Source organism: Hipposideros armiger, unplaced genomic scaffold (assembly GCF_001890085.2).
Source record: "Hipposideros armiger isolate ML-2016 unplaced genomic scaffold, ASM189008v1 scaffold_1465, whole genome shotgun sequence".
Classification (NCBI taxonomy): Eukaryota; Metazoa; Chordata; class Mammalia; order Chiroptera; family Hipposideridae; genus Hipposideros; species Hipposideros armiger.
In genome coordinates, this window is record NW_017732815.1 from 97,296 (window position 1) to 111,102 (window position 13,807).

Consider the following 13,807-nt stretch of genomic DNA (forward strand, 5'->3'; position numbering starts at 1 on the left):
CTACTCAAATCAAAAGGAAGAATTACATAAACTTAAACCCGCAAGAGACTAGGTCCTTCTGAAACGTATTCAGAGTTCTGTTATGACAACACTAGAAAAGGACCCCATGGACCCCTCAGTGGTGTAAGAAAATTGCCTTGGAAATGGGCTGTCCACAGGTAAGCCCACCTAGTCAAATGGGCTTTGGCTGATGAGCAACCTCAGCCCCCTGAGTAGTTACTGGTGTTTCTCAGGGGTGATAAACCCTATTTGCTTGCAACAGTGACTTATACTTGCCTGCTGGAAGTAAAACTGGATAAATGTGTTTTAATCCCAAGAGATTTTATAATTAAATATAGAATGGTTGGAGTACATTACACCTACAACATTTTTTTAAGTAACGAACTATAGAGTAATCACTATGTGCTGTACTTTATTAAGCATTTCATAAATACTAACTCATTTAAATCCTAATTCTCATTACATCTCTATGTGGTAGTAGGTACTATTATCCCTATTTAGAGATGAGACTGAGGCACAGAGAAGTGACTTACCCAAGGTCACAGAGCTAGTAAATAAAGAGCCAGGCATTCTGGCCTCAGAGTCTGTGTTCTTTACCACACTATTCCACACTTTTGCATTAAATTTAGGAATAATCTGTAAAAGAACCTTTAAATAGTTAAAGTTGTATAAAAACACTGGGTTCATTAGATTATCTGTTGTATTAACATTGTGATTAAACATTTTAAAGTTCATTGAGTAATTGACTTGATTTCATGATTTTAGGTTGAAAGGTATAGAGATTTTGATTAAGAGTAATAAAATGTTTGAGAGAAATTAAAATTAGCTATAGTTATAAAAATGTCCCTGTCCTAATCCCCAGAGCCTGTGGATATGTAATTCTCTTTGGCAATAGAGAATTAAGGTTGCAAATGGAGTTAAAGTTGCTAATCAATTGACTTTAAAACAGGGCAATTATCCTGGATTATTTAGGTGGGATCAATGTAATCACAGGGTCCTTAAAAGTGGGAGAGAAAGGCAGGAGAGAATCTAAGAGATGGCAGAGAAGAAGGATGTGGCCCAGCAATGCTGGCTTTGAAGATGGAGGAAGATGTCCATGAGCCAAGAAATGTGGGAAGCTTCTAGAAGATGGAAAAGGCAAAGAAGCAGTCTCCCCTAGAGCCTCCAGAGGAGTGTAACCCTACTGATACTTTGATTTTAGCCCAGTGAGGCCAATTTCATACTTCTGAACTGCAGAACTATACAAATTTGTGTGATTATAAGTTACTAAGTGTGTGGTCATTTCTTACAGCATCCATAAAAAATGAATACAATACTAAAATCTCTAAGCAAATTGTAAGTAGGACAGATTATCTAAGGGAATTTATTCCCTTCAAGCTGGGTTCATTGAATAATCATAGAAAATGGGAATATGGCAATCCTTATATTCTAGATTTTAAAATAATATAATATTCTTAAGTGAGCTTTAAAACTTTATTTTAAGATATTTTCATAATAATATTCCTTAAAAAAACTGCTAATAGTGTTTTCTGAGCACAAATTCTGACCACGAATATTTTTTAAAATTCACACCATGATTATTTACTATGTTTTTAAATAATTTGGCTACAATCATTGACATTATAGAGTAGTCATTAAATCTTACCATGTGCTGTGACATTTAAGTCCTTAGGCAGGTTTAATTCAGTTCAGCAAACATTGATTGAGAGCTTGCTGTGATCCAGGCTCTGCCTCAGTCCTTGCCCTAACAAGGGAAGACAGACATGGGAGAGGAGTTTCCCCAGAAAGTGTTAAGGGTCACACTACATTTTGGAAGTATAGTAATATCTTGGTTTGCGAGCATAATTCGTTCCAGAAACAAATCACTCATATTGCAAGACATGGCTCGTTTACCACGTTAAAATGTATTAGAACTGTTTGCTCATCTTGCGGAACACTCGCAAAACACGTTACTCGCAATCCAAGGTTTTACTGTATTTCTATTAAGCCTCAGTCTTTGCCTCATACAAGAAGAGTTCATTCCTGCTTAACTACTATTGCCTTTACCCTTTTCTTTTGTTTTATGTAAAATATCTTAGTCTTTTCCTAAGTTTTGTAATTATATATATATATATATATATAATTTTTTTCCCCCATCCAGCTTCCATTCCTTTTTGAGCACTGACTGTAAGAAGATAGTTGAAACAATAGAGACAGTTAAGTACTACTCCTCCTATTCTATCCTCTTCAACTTGTGGTAAGATGTAATGATGACAACTGGCAGCATTTCCCTCTAAGTTCAGGAAGCCTACAAGCAGGTTTTCCTAAATGCTGAACACTATGGGGACCACAGCTGATTGTCAAGGGTCTGATGTGGCTTTTCCTGGGAGAAAATACTTCAGCACAACTTGGCAAAGAGCTCTGGGCTTCTTGGTGGACAGAGCTGTTTTTCTGTATGTGACAAGATGACGGATATTCACAGGCCTTGGTGGTATGGAATGCTAGATGAAAGGCCTTACTACTTGTTTGTCCTATGCCATTTAAATTTGTCTGTTATAAAGGTGGTGCTAGAATTCTGCTGTCTCATGCACTGACCTTGATGGTAGAATTCAGAAGCAGCACAGGCCACCTTGAATGTGTGCCAAATGTGAATCTGTTCTCATTTGACTTGCTAATAGGTAAGGAAGATGCATTGTCACACTTGACCGAGTGCCATTCTGCTTTTGATGAAGCAGATGAGATAGGCTGGCTTCCTCTGCATAAAGCTGCAGTGCAATTAAATAAGAACATTTTGGAAATAACCCTGAAAGGTAAACTCCCTTTATGACTCTTCTTGACGCTTCTGAGAAATTTAAAATTATTTCTATATCTTAACTTGTGTGGTCTAATGGATTTATTTCAGCTTCAAAACCCAGTGTGTGGGAGCAAACCACCCACAATGGTGAAACGCCACTTTTTTTGGCTGTCAGCAATTGCCTCTTAGAAAACGCCAGTTTTCTTCTTCTCAGTGGCTGCAATCCGAATGCCAAGAATGTCGAAGGCAATTCTCCTCTTCTTACAGGTAAATTGACACCTTGTCTCTGGAGAACAGTCTGTGGCTCTGAGTCTCCTTCACGCCGCAGGTTTCAGAGGCAGCTTTTTGTGTCTAGTTGCAGCACTGTCACTTTATCCCAACTGACCAAACATAGGAACCTAGCCTTCAAGAAGCTTTCTGTAGGCTGGACTGTGAGGTGGTCTGACGCAAAATCTCTGCCCACCTAGGAACTGATCCTTTTTCTGGGGCCTTAATTGATCCAGTTAATTCTGGTGTATGAACTATAAGAGGGGAGCCAAGTAGGGAAAAGCAGCCAGTGGTAGGGTAAAGAAGGCAAACTGAATACAGATGACTGATTTTGCTCCCTCCTGAGTCTTCACTAAAATTATAGTTAAGTGATTATTTTAAGGAGGTAAGATACAAAAGAATGGGAAGAACAGGAGAGGAGACAACAACGATATGATTTTTTTAAAACCTGGAGAGCAGATGGATGAGTAGCGACAAAAAAGCCAAATCTTAAATTTGTAGAGGGGAAAGCCAGCACAGTGATATCAAAAGGCCTGAAAATTATTGGCAATGGTTACCTCATGTTGCATAGGAGAAGGGACAGGCCACTAAAATAGGAGGATTGGCTGAAAACTATTAAGATACAAGTACTCTGATCTCTAGATCACTTCTCTGAGTCCACCCTGCTGGGATAGGCTCATCCTGCAGCACAGCAAAATTCTGTAGGTTTATTCTCTGGATAGTTTAAACAGAGGCTTTCCCATTAGGGGAGGGTGGGAGTACTGGATTGAAAACACTGGAGGAATTAGGCAAACATAGGCTGTGACCTCCCAGCCCTTCTCCTCCACCAGGATTCTAAAAGCTGACAGCCAGAACTTAGCCCTTCAAGAGGAGACTTCTGTGGAGAATCTGATCAGCCCCAAAAGAAAGGACTAACGATAGTGAAATTGGGGGTTCCCCAACAAATGGCCCAGGTACACCAACCTACAATTAAGACCACAGTCCACAAGCCCCACCCAATGTTTAGAATTTCCAATCAACTTTTTAGTCCCCAACTCCTAATCACAAGCAGATAGCCAAGGACTATCTGAGGAAAGTCTTCAACAGATAACAAGCAACATGGAGGAAACAGATTACTTAGGGAAAATAAAACATAAGGGAAAATTAAAACTAATTTCCTCAGAGAAATTAATGAAAATTAATGAAATAACAGACTACCAAAAAAAATCAAAGAACAAAACAAAAAATGCTCTTAAAAATTAAAAATATGACGGGCCGGCCGAGTGGCGCGATGGTTAAGAACTCGCTTGGGATGCCAGAGGGCCCCGGTTCGGATCCCACATATGAGGGCCAGTGACACTGCCCTCTACAGCTAAGATGCTGAACAACAGCTCAACCTGGAGCTGGGCTGCCGTGGGTCGCCGGCGACGGCGTGGGCTGCAGCCCCTGTGGCAGTGGGTTGCCATGGGCTACCGTCTGTAGCCAGCAGCCGGCGTGAGCGGCCAGCAGCCGCAGTGAGCGGCCGTCCAGAAGCCGGCGACTGATCTGCCTCACCCAGGAAGAGCGCAATGATGGTGCCAACTTGGGCCAGTGAAGCAACGTCCTCCACAACTAGACTGAAGAACAAAAAAACAACAGCAACTTGTCTGTTCCCCTTCCCCCAATTCCCCAGCACTGTTCCCATCCCCCCAATTCCCCAATAAAAAAAAAATTAAAAATATGACAGCAGAAATAAACTCAAATCAAATGCTGGGAGATAGACTTTAGGAAAGCTTCCAGAAGATAAGAAATGGAAAATAAGAAAGAAAAAGAAATTAAACTAGAGGGACAATCGAAGAGGAACAGCATGTAAATAATAGGAATGCTAGAAAGAGAACACACAAGATAGAGGCAGTACATCATCATTGAAATAAGTTAGGAAAATGATTTCCTAAAACAAAGGACATGTGTTTCCAGAATGAAAGGACACACTAGTTTCCAGCTAAATGAATTAATAAAGACCCAACACCCTTGGCACTCTGTATTTCCAGTCTTCGAGCAATTAGAGCACTTTCTATGGCACTTTATAAATAATTATGAGTGGAATCATACTGATTCAGCATCTGGCACCTAGCAAGAGTCCTCACATGGAGTCAGTTGCTGTCGATGCCAATAATTAGTGACTGGATAGGGAGATGAATAAATTAAGGCGTTTTAGAATCTTGAAGGGTTAAAGATTATCATCCAAATGTGAAATAACAGCATAAGTACAAAAAAAGCCAGTTAGAGAATTTTGGTTAACAAAATATGAGATTAAAATAAATTTCCTAATGTTTGCCGTTTTTGTTTTTCTTCTTTTAAAGCAGCTATAAGCATTTCTTAAGTTCCAATTCTCTTGAGAACATAAAGATGATAAATAAAAATTGTATATGTTTCCGTTTTCAGCCACATACGCTGTGAATACAAATGAATGATTGGTTATGGCTTACAGAAAAACGAATACCCTATTGACATAAAACACTATTAATATTATTTGATCTATGCCTCACTTTATAATCTATTTCCAAACACGAAATGCTGGCATATGGAGTAGGTAGGGAGAGTTCAAGAAGCCTGAGGGATACTTTGGCCTGAACTTCCTGTTGAACATAATGCCTACTTCACTTTTAATTTCCCAGCTGTTCTACAGGACTCCTACGATACGGCCGCCTTGCTGATCAGCCATGGGGCAGATGTCAACCTGCGGTGTGCCAACGAGAGGACCGCTCTCCACGAAGCAGCCAAACTGGGCAGACAGGACATGGTGAAGCTAATGCTGGTTTCCGGGGCTTATCCGGATCTGCAGAGCTCCTATGGATTCACTCCTCTTGCTCTCGCTGCCCAAAGTGGGCACACTGAAATCATGAAAATATTACTGCAGAAAGGCAAGATTTTCTGTACAGTTAGCACACTACCAAGGGGGTATTGTGACCCAAACGTTCTCTTCTTCATGGAGAGCTTCAAAATAATAGAACTAAACATTTTATTGGGTTGTCAGAAAAGTCATGATGCATTTTTGCAATGAAAACCATAGAAAAAACATGTCATGACTTTTCCGACAGCCCAGTAATTATGCCTAGTATAAATACTTGAAAGATATATATGTTAATATTGGCTACTGAAAAGCCCAAAATAGTCAGAGGTTGAATATTTATTTGGTGTGCAGTAATATCCCTAAAATGACTAGGATGCATGCAGGTTACACTTACTTAATGTCCCTGACAATGCTGAGAGGATGGTTGTCTTATGTTTAACTTTTTCAGGTTGTTCTCCTTTTCTAGATTCATAGAATGAAAGACCCCACAACATCCTCTACTTGTTGTCTCTGCTTAAGCTAAGTCACGAGGCAGTCCAATCTATTATCAGATGACTTTCATTGTTAGGAAATTCTTACTGATTTCTTTTTTTAAGTCCCAGTTCTCCCCTCTAGTAACAACCAAAACTCTGAGAAAAGGGGAAGGCAACGTGTATTCATTCAGCACTTTCTAAGCACCAAGCATCAAGCTACCTATGTCGCCACATGTAATCTTCTAAAAGCCCTCTGAGATAAGCATTATCCTCATTTCAAACTTGAGGGAAGTGAGAGTCAGGGATGGAACCAGTTGTGCCACTTCCCTTCAAACACGTCCTCCCCTGCCACCAATGCTACAGCTGTGGCCATTTTAGATCCTGGCTTAACTGGCAGACACCTTCGCTCAGAGAACTTTAGCATTTATCGTCTTTGAGGAGACCCCATTGATGACACTGTTAGATGAAGCAATGTAGTATCTAAAGGTTTTTGTTTTTTTTTTTAAAGTAAATTTCTACTAAGGCTTAATAAAGTCCCAGTATTAGAATTATCACCTTTATTCTCCTCCCTGTTTGTATCCAAAAGCCTTATTTCTTCCTTTATCAATAGATGGTCCTGGTCTCCAATATTCTAGACTACAGGACAACCTTCTGCTTTTTAGACTTATCTGTTATATAGGGAAGGCTAGTTTCCAATCAGTGGCCATGACACTTTAAGACATTTTAAATGAGCAGTAAATATCAGAGATGTCTAAAGTCATTAGCTGGAATAACAAAAGTAAATATTGGACCCTTCATCTACACAAAAAGAGTACCCTTTGATTAAAATATGAAGAGGAGAGCCAAAAGATTTTAAATTGTTAGCTCTTCAAAGACACCCGCACTCGTGGACCTAAGTCAGGTCAGTGAGTGAACATTTCCCTTAAGTGACCCCCTTACAAAGTAATTTGCATAAAGTGACATAGCTAATAAATGGCAGAACCAAGATGTGAACCCACATCTGTCTCATTCCAAATCATGTGACTTTACCACCCCACACTGCTCGAGTGACAACACAGCATCGGAGCAGTCGGCCTGGGTCTGGCCCACCTACATGAGTCCTGTCTTGCTTACTAGCTGTGTATCTCTGAGGAAGTAACTTAACCTCAATGATCCTCAATTTATCTATCTTTAAAATTAAGATATTAGCATCTACTTCTTAGGGTGTTGTGAAGTTTAGAAATTATTATGCACATAAAGGAAGCGCAGTACATAGTGAGCACTCATTACATGGAGGCTTATTAGACATCTCTTAATGCAGTCTAGGAATGGGGTCCTTGGGCAGCCACTGTATTCTGATGACAATGGAGTTTGTGCTAAATGAAACTCATTATATCTTGTTTATATGAGCTGTGAATGTACCCAGAATGCTCGACTTTCCTTTTGCCCTATTCAAATGCTACTCTTTTTTCAAAGCCCATTTCACAACTGACCCAAACTCCTTTCTCCTTTTTTCACCCCCCAGTTCCCCTCACCAACGCCAGCCTTAAGATCTTTTAGAGGACATTTTGCCTATACCTATACAGGAATACCTTGTTTTTGTTCTGCTTTGCTTTATTGTGTTTCACATATGTATTTTTTACAAATTGAAGGCAAGACCTCCACCAGCAAAAAGGTTACCACTCGCTTTATTTCAATACTCGCTTTATTGTGGTAGTCTGGAACCAAACCCGCAATATCTGAGATATGCCTGCACTCTTATTACCCACACCACTAACATGCCACTTCGCATATGGGGTGCTACAATTTATCCTTTTAACTATTAGCAGTCCCCAACTTCAGCTAAAAAACAATTACATTGTCTCTTGCTATAAACAGCCCTCTAAGAACAAGTTAAAACAGAAAAAAACTTCCTTTTCCATAGATGGCTCGAAGAGTGATACACTTCAGCAGGATTGTCAGTGCCATTCTATAGACAAATGTGTTACGAGTTAAGTGAGCTTTTGTAAGCTGGTCTGAAAATAAAACCACCTTTTATAAAATTATTTCTGCTGAAATTTTCAAGTTCCAAACACATAACTTCTAAAATTACTCTGAAAGCCATCCTCCTTATAACTTAGAGATTGCACTGTTTTTTCCCTCCCCAACTAGATTATGAACTGCTTGAGCAGGAGGTACATATTTTATTTCATTCTTTGATCTGTAGTGCTTTGCTAAAATGCTGCTGAATAATTGCTTTTGTGTGGTGGCAGTGATATATTTTTAAGAATGCTTAAGCAATACAGTGGAAAAGACAGCATAACATGGCTCTTTCCCTTCTTAGGAGCTAATGCTCTTGGTCAGGCCTCTGACTCTTCTTCCATCTTACTTGAAGCTGCAAGTGGAGGAAATCCAGACTCCATTGCTCTCTTGCTAGAGTATGGAGCTGATGCCAACATCCCNGGTCTCATTATTTTTAAAGAGAACATTCTTCTTATATAGTATGCATTCATAATATTAATGTACATTAATAATTTTTAAACATTTCAACAAAAGAAAATTATAGTCAAAATTTTATCATCTTGTATGGAGTTAATTCCTTCCTTAGAATTCCCAGGACACTTTAGGCTGCAGCTCTGTGACCCAAGGAGAATGTACGCGCAGCTACCCAGTGAATCAGGACCATTGGAATAGTCACTTTTGATAACTCCATCAGTTTGTTAAGTTGAAACTTGATTCTGTTTGCACTGGCTTTGTGCGTGAGTCTTAAGAGAATGGATTCACTTCACATGGATAACCCCCTGCCAAAGCATTTTATTCTAGGAATAAAATATTGAATCCTTTCAATTTGATGAATATAGCAGTGAAGAAAAGAGATCATATTTCCAAACAGAGCTAAGCCACGTGTAAAAAACAAGGACAACATGCCAGACTGTCTTATGATCAAGTATTTATAGTAAAGCTATTAATGGAATGGACTTTACAGGGGAGTGGAGATCCTAAATATAAATGAAAATTCTGATGTGCTAATGTTTAACAGTGAAAACTTCAGTGCTGTCCTAAAGGCAATAACAAAAGGTAAGAAGTCTTTGGTATGTGATCAAACCTATTCTATGTAAAAATTGAAATGTTCTTTAAAACCATTGAGATATTGCCTAAGAAAATACATTGGTTTTTACTACCACTATTCCTATTACATATTGTATTATAAAAGTACATTTATTCCTATAACATGTTTATTTTTATTTACTAACTAAACAAAATATGTTTTTTTCAGCATAACACTCTCTGTATGTAGGAAAGATGTTCTTTTGGGTGAGTGCTACAATCAATGAGGAAAACTCATAAGCCAAGTCTAAAATAGATCAATATGAGCATTTTCATATTTATAATGGCACTGATCTAAGTTTTATATGAAAGGTCATTTTTTCTAAATAAGTTTTAAGTAAATGGCTACTCATGGAAACTTCTAATTTTGAATCTGGCAGTTCAGAAAATGATTTTTAAGTTTATGGAAAAAATTTTTANAACAGACAAGTTGCTGTCCTTTTGTTCTTCAGTCTAGTTGTGGAGGACGTCACTTCACTGGCCCATGTTGGTATTGTGATCATTGCGCTCTTCCCTGATGAGGCAGATCAGTCGCCGGCCTCTGGACGGCCGCTCACGGCGGCTCTTGGCAGCTCACACCGGCTACTGGCCGCTTATGCCGGCTGCCAGCCACACAGGGTAGCTTATGGCAACCCACTGTAGCAGGGGCTGCAGCCTATGCCGCAGCCGGGGACTCACGACAGCCCAGCTCCAGGTTGAGCTGTTGTTCACCATCTTAGCTGTGGAGGGCAGTGTCACTGGCCCTCATATGTGGGATCCGAATTGGGGCCCTGCTGCTCAGAGCTGGCTTCCCAAGCCAACTCTTAACCAACACGCCACTTGGCCGGCTCCAGGCATATTCTTTAGCCACTGAAGAGACATAAAACTATTTTATTATCAGGTCCTCAGGCAATATGAGGAGCCTCAAGTCTCACTTACTGGCCTAAATGAGTTTATAATCTAGACAGTAGTTTCATTTAATTTTATTTGGTATCTGAGCTTTTGGATTCAGGAATTAGACTTTCTTTGGTTGCGGGTTCTACATACTACCTAATAGTAATACCATCCAGTGCTAGTATAAGATAGTCATAAAGATGTTAATGCTTCATCTTCACAAAAACTACTTGTAAAAGCACTTTGAAATTCTTTCTCAGAGCTCTACAGATTTTGGTTCCAGTTACGGATTTTGCAGCCATTAAGCGGAGTGGCATTAGTCCGGTTCACTGTGCAGCGGCAGGAGCACACCCTAAATGCCTGGAACTGCTCATCCAGGCTGGATTTGACGTAAATTTCATGCTAGATCAGAGAATTCGCAAACACTATGATGACCACAGGAAGTCAGCTTTGTATTTTGCTGTATCAAATGGTGATCTCCCTTCAGTTAAGCTGCTTCTGAGTGCTGGAGCTCTGCCTAACCAAGACCCAGTTAACTGCCTCCAGATAGCCCTGAGGATGGGCAATTATGAGCTGATCAGTCTGCTGCTGCGGCATGGGGCCAACGTAAATTACTTCTGCAGAGTCAACCCTTTACATTTCCCATCAGCACTGCAATACACACTGAAAGATGAAGTCATGCTCAGGATGCTACTGAATTATGGATATGACACAGAGCGATGCTTTGATTGTCCTCATGGAGACAAAGTTCATCTTTTCTACACCTTTGAAGGCTGGACACCGACAGTTATCAAAGATACTATGGTAAGTCCTCAGTATTGGCTGTATCACCTTATACAGTCATTCTTGGTGGCCCTGAACTACAGCAATAGATGACTCCATCCATTCTCTCTAGAAGCTCGTTGTCGGCTTTTAAAATATGGTAAAATAAACACAATAGGAGAAAGATGAAAAAGGTATGGAAACAGTTCAGAGAAAAACAGTAATTTAACTCAACCTAGGGAATTAAACAAATGAAGCAACATCAGAGCAATGTGTTGAAGAATGAATGCCGTCTTGTAAACCATTTATGCTTTTTGAGTAAATGTTATCTAGCTTCTGGTAAAATGTTTCTAGGTTTCTGATACCTGTACCCCTAGGTTTTTAGCCCTAACATTTAACTAAATATTTTCTTTAGTCACCTTTTTGATGAAAAAAACAATAGTTGACCACTCCCTCCTTGAGATATTTTTCTCTTGGCTTTCACCACACCAGTCTACTGTTACCCTTACCTAATTCCCCCTTCCACTTTCCCCAACTTGAGCTCTACCCCGCCCCACCCCCCACCCCTTTTCACATAATTGCCACCCTTCAGGTTTCATTTCAAGTGTTAATTCTTCAGAGGTCCTTATGTAAGGTAGTTCCCTTCCCTTATATTGTTCATTTCTTTTATAGAACTTAAGACTCTCTGAAATTATCTTTTTAAAATGTCACTGATTATGTACCCTCCACCCCCACACACACATACAAATACATGAATGTAAGCTCTTGTTTATCACTTTCCTCAACTTACAGATCTGTGCTTAGCACAGCAGATGCACTGCAGAATTAGTGTTAACATCTGGAAATAGAAATGGAGAAAGTACTTTGAATCGCTTCTGAAAAGTGAAAGGCAAAGTATTTTGATATTGTATGATTTATTATTTGTAGGTTATGATTGATGTAGAATATGGTATTTAGGCATATATCTTGTATTATTTCATCTAGTATTAGTTGACTTCTTATAGTGGACATCTTGTCTAAGAGCAAGTAAATTATTTAAAAGACAGAAACTATCATATCCGTCAAGTATCAGGGTGTGAATAGGTTATGAATGATAGTGGCTTTAATAAGCTGGCTCATTCCCATGTCTTATAAAGGCCTGAAGTAAATTAGCAGACCCTCGCCTCCTCCTAACTAGACAGCCCCATGATTGCACCCCCATTCCAGCCAGCAGACAGGCAGGCAGGAGCAAGCAGCACACATCTTGATCTTTTCAAAGGTCCTTCTAGAAGTTGCTCACATTTCCATCTCATTGGCTAGAACTCAGGTGGCCACATCTCGGTGCAAGAGAGGTAATCTTTATTCCAGACAGCCATGTGGCAAAACAAAAGGGATAATAGATATTGTGTTACACTTTTTTTATACCTTCATTACATCTTACATAGTTCTGAAGACACAGTAGTAAATATTTTTCCAAATGTTAGAGCTAAAAAGATTTTCTTGCTCAACACCTTAGTTTATAAATGAGAAACTTGAGAACTTGGATTCTGACTATGAAGTTTAGTGCTCTTTTGATTACTATGCTAAAACAGTTTTTCATTTGCTTTCATAGTTCTGATTTTCTTCCTCAGTTCTGCGAAGTAATAACTTTGTCGTGGCTACAACATCTCTCTGGAAAGGTTGTTCGAGTAATGCTTGATTATGTTGATCAAGTTCAAATCTGTTCAAAGTTGAAAGCTGTGCTCCAAAAACAGGGGCTGTGGTCAGAAATCCATAACATCTTAAGTGAGTATCTTTCTTGTAGAAGATTCTTACCAAAAATACTAATTGTATTATTTGTAGAACACTCCTCTCTGACTTAAAGAAACCAAGAAAAATACTACTATCTAAAAAATGTGATTGTAACTACACTTAATTTTTACTTATTACCATTTTCCAGTAAATAAAAGCTGCTAGTTAACCACTTCTTATATAGGTAGGTGATACTTTTCTCCTAATCCTATGGAACACTGTAGACACAGGAATCAAAAGCTATAAAATAGCAATAAAAACAGAGACAAGAAAAAGCTAAGATCTGAGCCTGTAGATGTAAACAAATAACCCTTCAAACAATTCTTTCACAGTAGTAGCATGTAAGTCAAATTTAAAAGAATTTCTTTTATTTAATTTCCTCCTAGGTAGTTTTCAGCCTGACCCTGAGGAGCAGGACAGGCTGGGGTGGGCGGTGGGGGGTAGGGAGTGAATCTATGCAGATTTAAGAACTTCAAGTCTCACAGGCTAGCCCCACAAATGCCAGTCTTTGTACTCTAACTTGACATGCCTCTGAAACCATATCTACAAGAAGAGTTGCAATGTGAAGTAAAAAGCTGTTACCCTATTAACTTTTTCCATTTAGTAACAGCAAATGAAAATCTTGGTGGCTTCCGTATAAAATATACTTGCTAACTAAACCCTAAAATCACTGAAAAAAAAAATCAACTTTTTCCTTTTGGATAATGTGCCTGTTTCTTTCATTTTAGCAAACCCTCGCTCCCTAAAACATTTGTGCCGTCTAAAGATCCGGAAGTGTATGGGACGTCTGCATTTGCGCTGCCCTGTGTTCATGTCATTTCTTCCATTACCCAATCGTCTAAAAGCCTATGTCCTTTACAAAGAATATGACCTCTATGAACAAGGAGCTTTTACAGGAACCTGGTAATCAAACAGATGAAATGGTATAGTTCTGTAGCTGTATTTCTTAAAATTTGACTTGTTATATGTGATACAGTTTTCTCATTTAACTTAGCAACTAAAAAAAAAAAA

At 39.1% G+C, this 13,807-nt stretch overlaps 2 protein-coding genes across 2 annotated transcripts in view; one reads left to right on the forward strand and one right to left on the reverse strand.

Annotated features, from left to right (window-relative positions):
* LOC109377589 (dynein heavy chain 7, axonemal-like) overlaps positions 1 to 13,807 on the forward strand; it is a gene marked incomplete at its 5' end in the record, with an annotated part of 115,723 nt that overhangs the window by 96,519 nt on the left and 5,397 nt on the right. Inside the window, 8 exons of the mRNA XM_019633989.1 lie at positions 2,141 to 2,196; positions 2,658 to 2,789; positions 2,882 to 3,040; positions 5,677 to 5,922; positions 8,628 to 8,747; positions 10,470 to 11,068; positions 12,637 to 12,790; positions 13,525 to 13,719. Of these exons, the coding sequence (XP_019489534.1) occupies positions 2,141 to 2,196; positions 2,658 to 2,789; positions 2,882 to 3,040; positions 5,677 to 5,922; positions 8,628 to 8,747; positions 10,470 to 11,068; positions 12,637 to 12,790; positions 13,525 to 13,703 (1,645 nt within the window). The remainder of the gene's footprint in view (positions 1 to 2,140; positions 2,197 to 2,657; positions 2,790 to 2,881; positions 3,041 to 5,676; positions 5,923 to 8,627; positions 8,748 to 10,469; positions 11,069 to 12,636; positions 12,791 to 13,524; positions 13,720 to 13,807) is intronic.
* The window catches only part of APPL1 (adaptor protein, phosphotyrosine interacting with PH domain and leucine zipper 1), a 46,703-nt gene continuing 45,591 nt past the window's right edge, over positions 12,696 to 13,807 (reverse strand). The window contains exon 23 of the transcript XR_002122901.1: positions 12,696 to 12,762. The gene's annotated coding sequence lies outside the window, so the exon portion shown is untranslated. The remainder of the gene's footprint in view (positions 12,763 to 13,807) is intronic.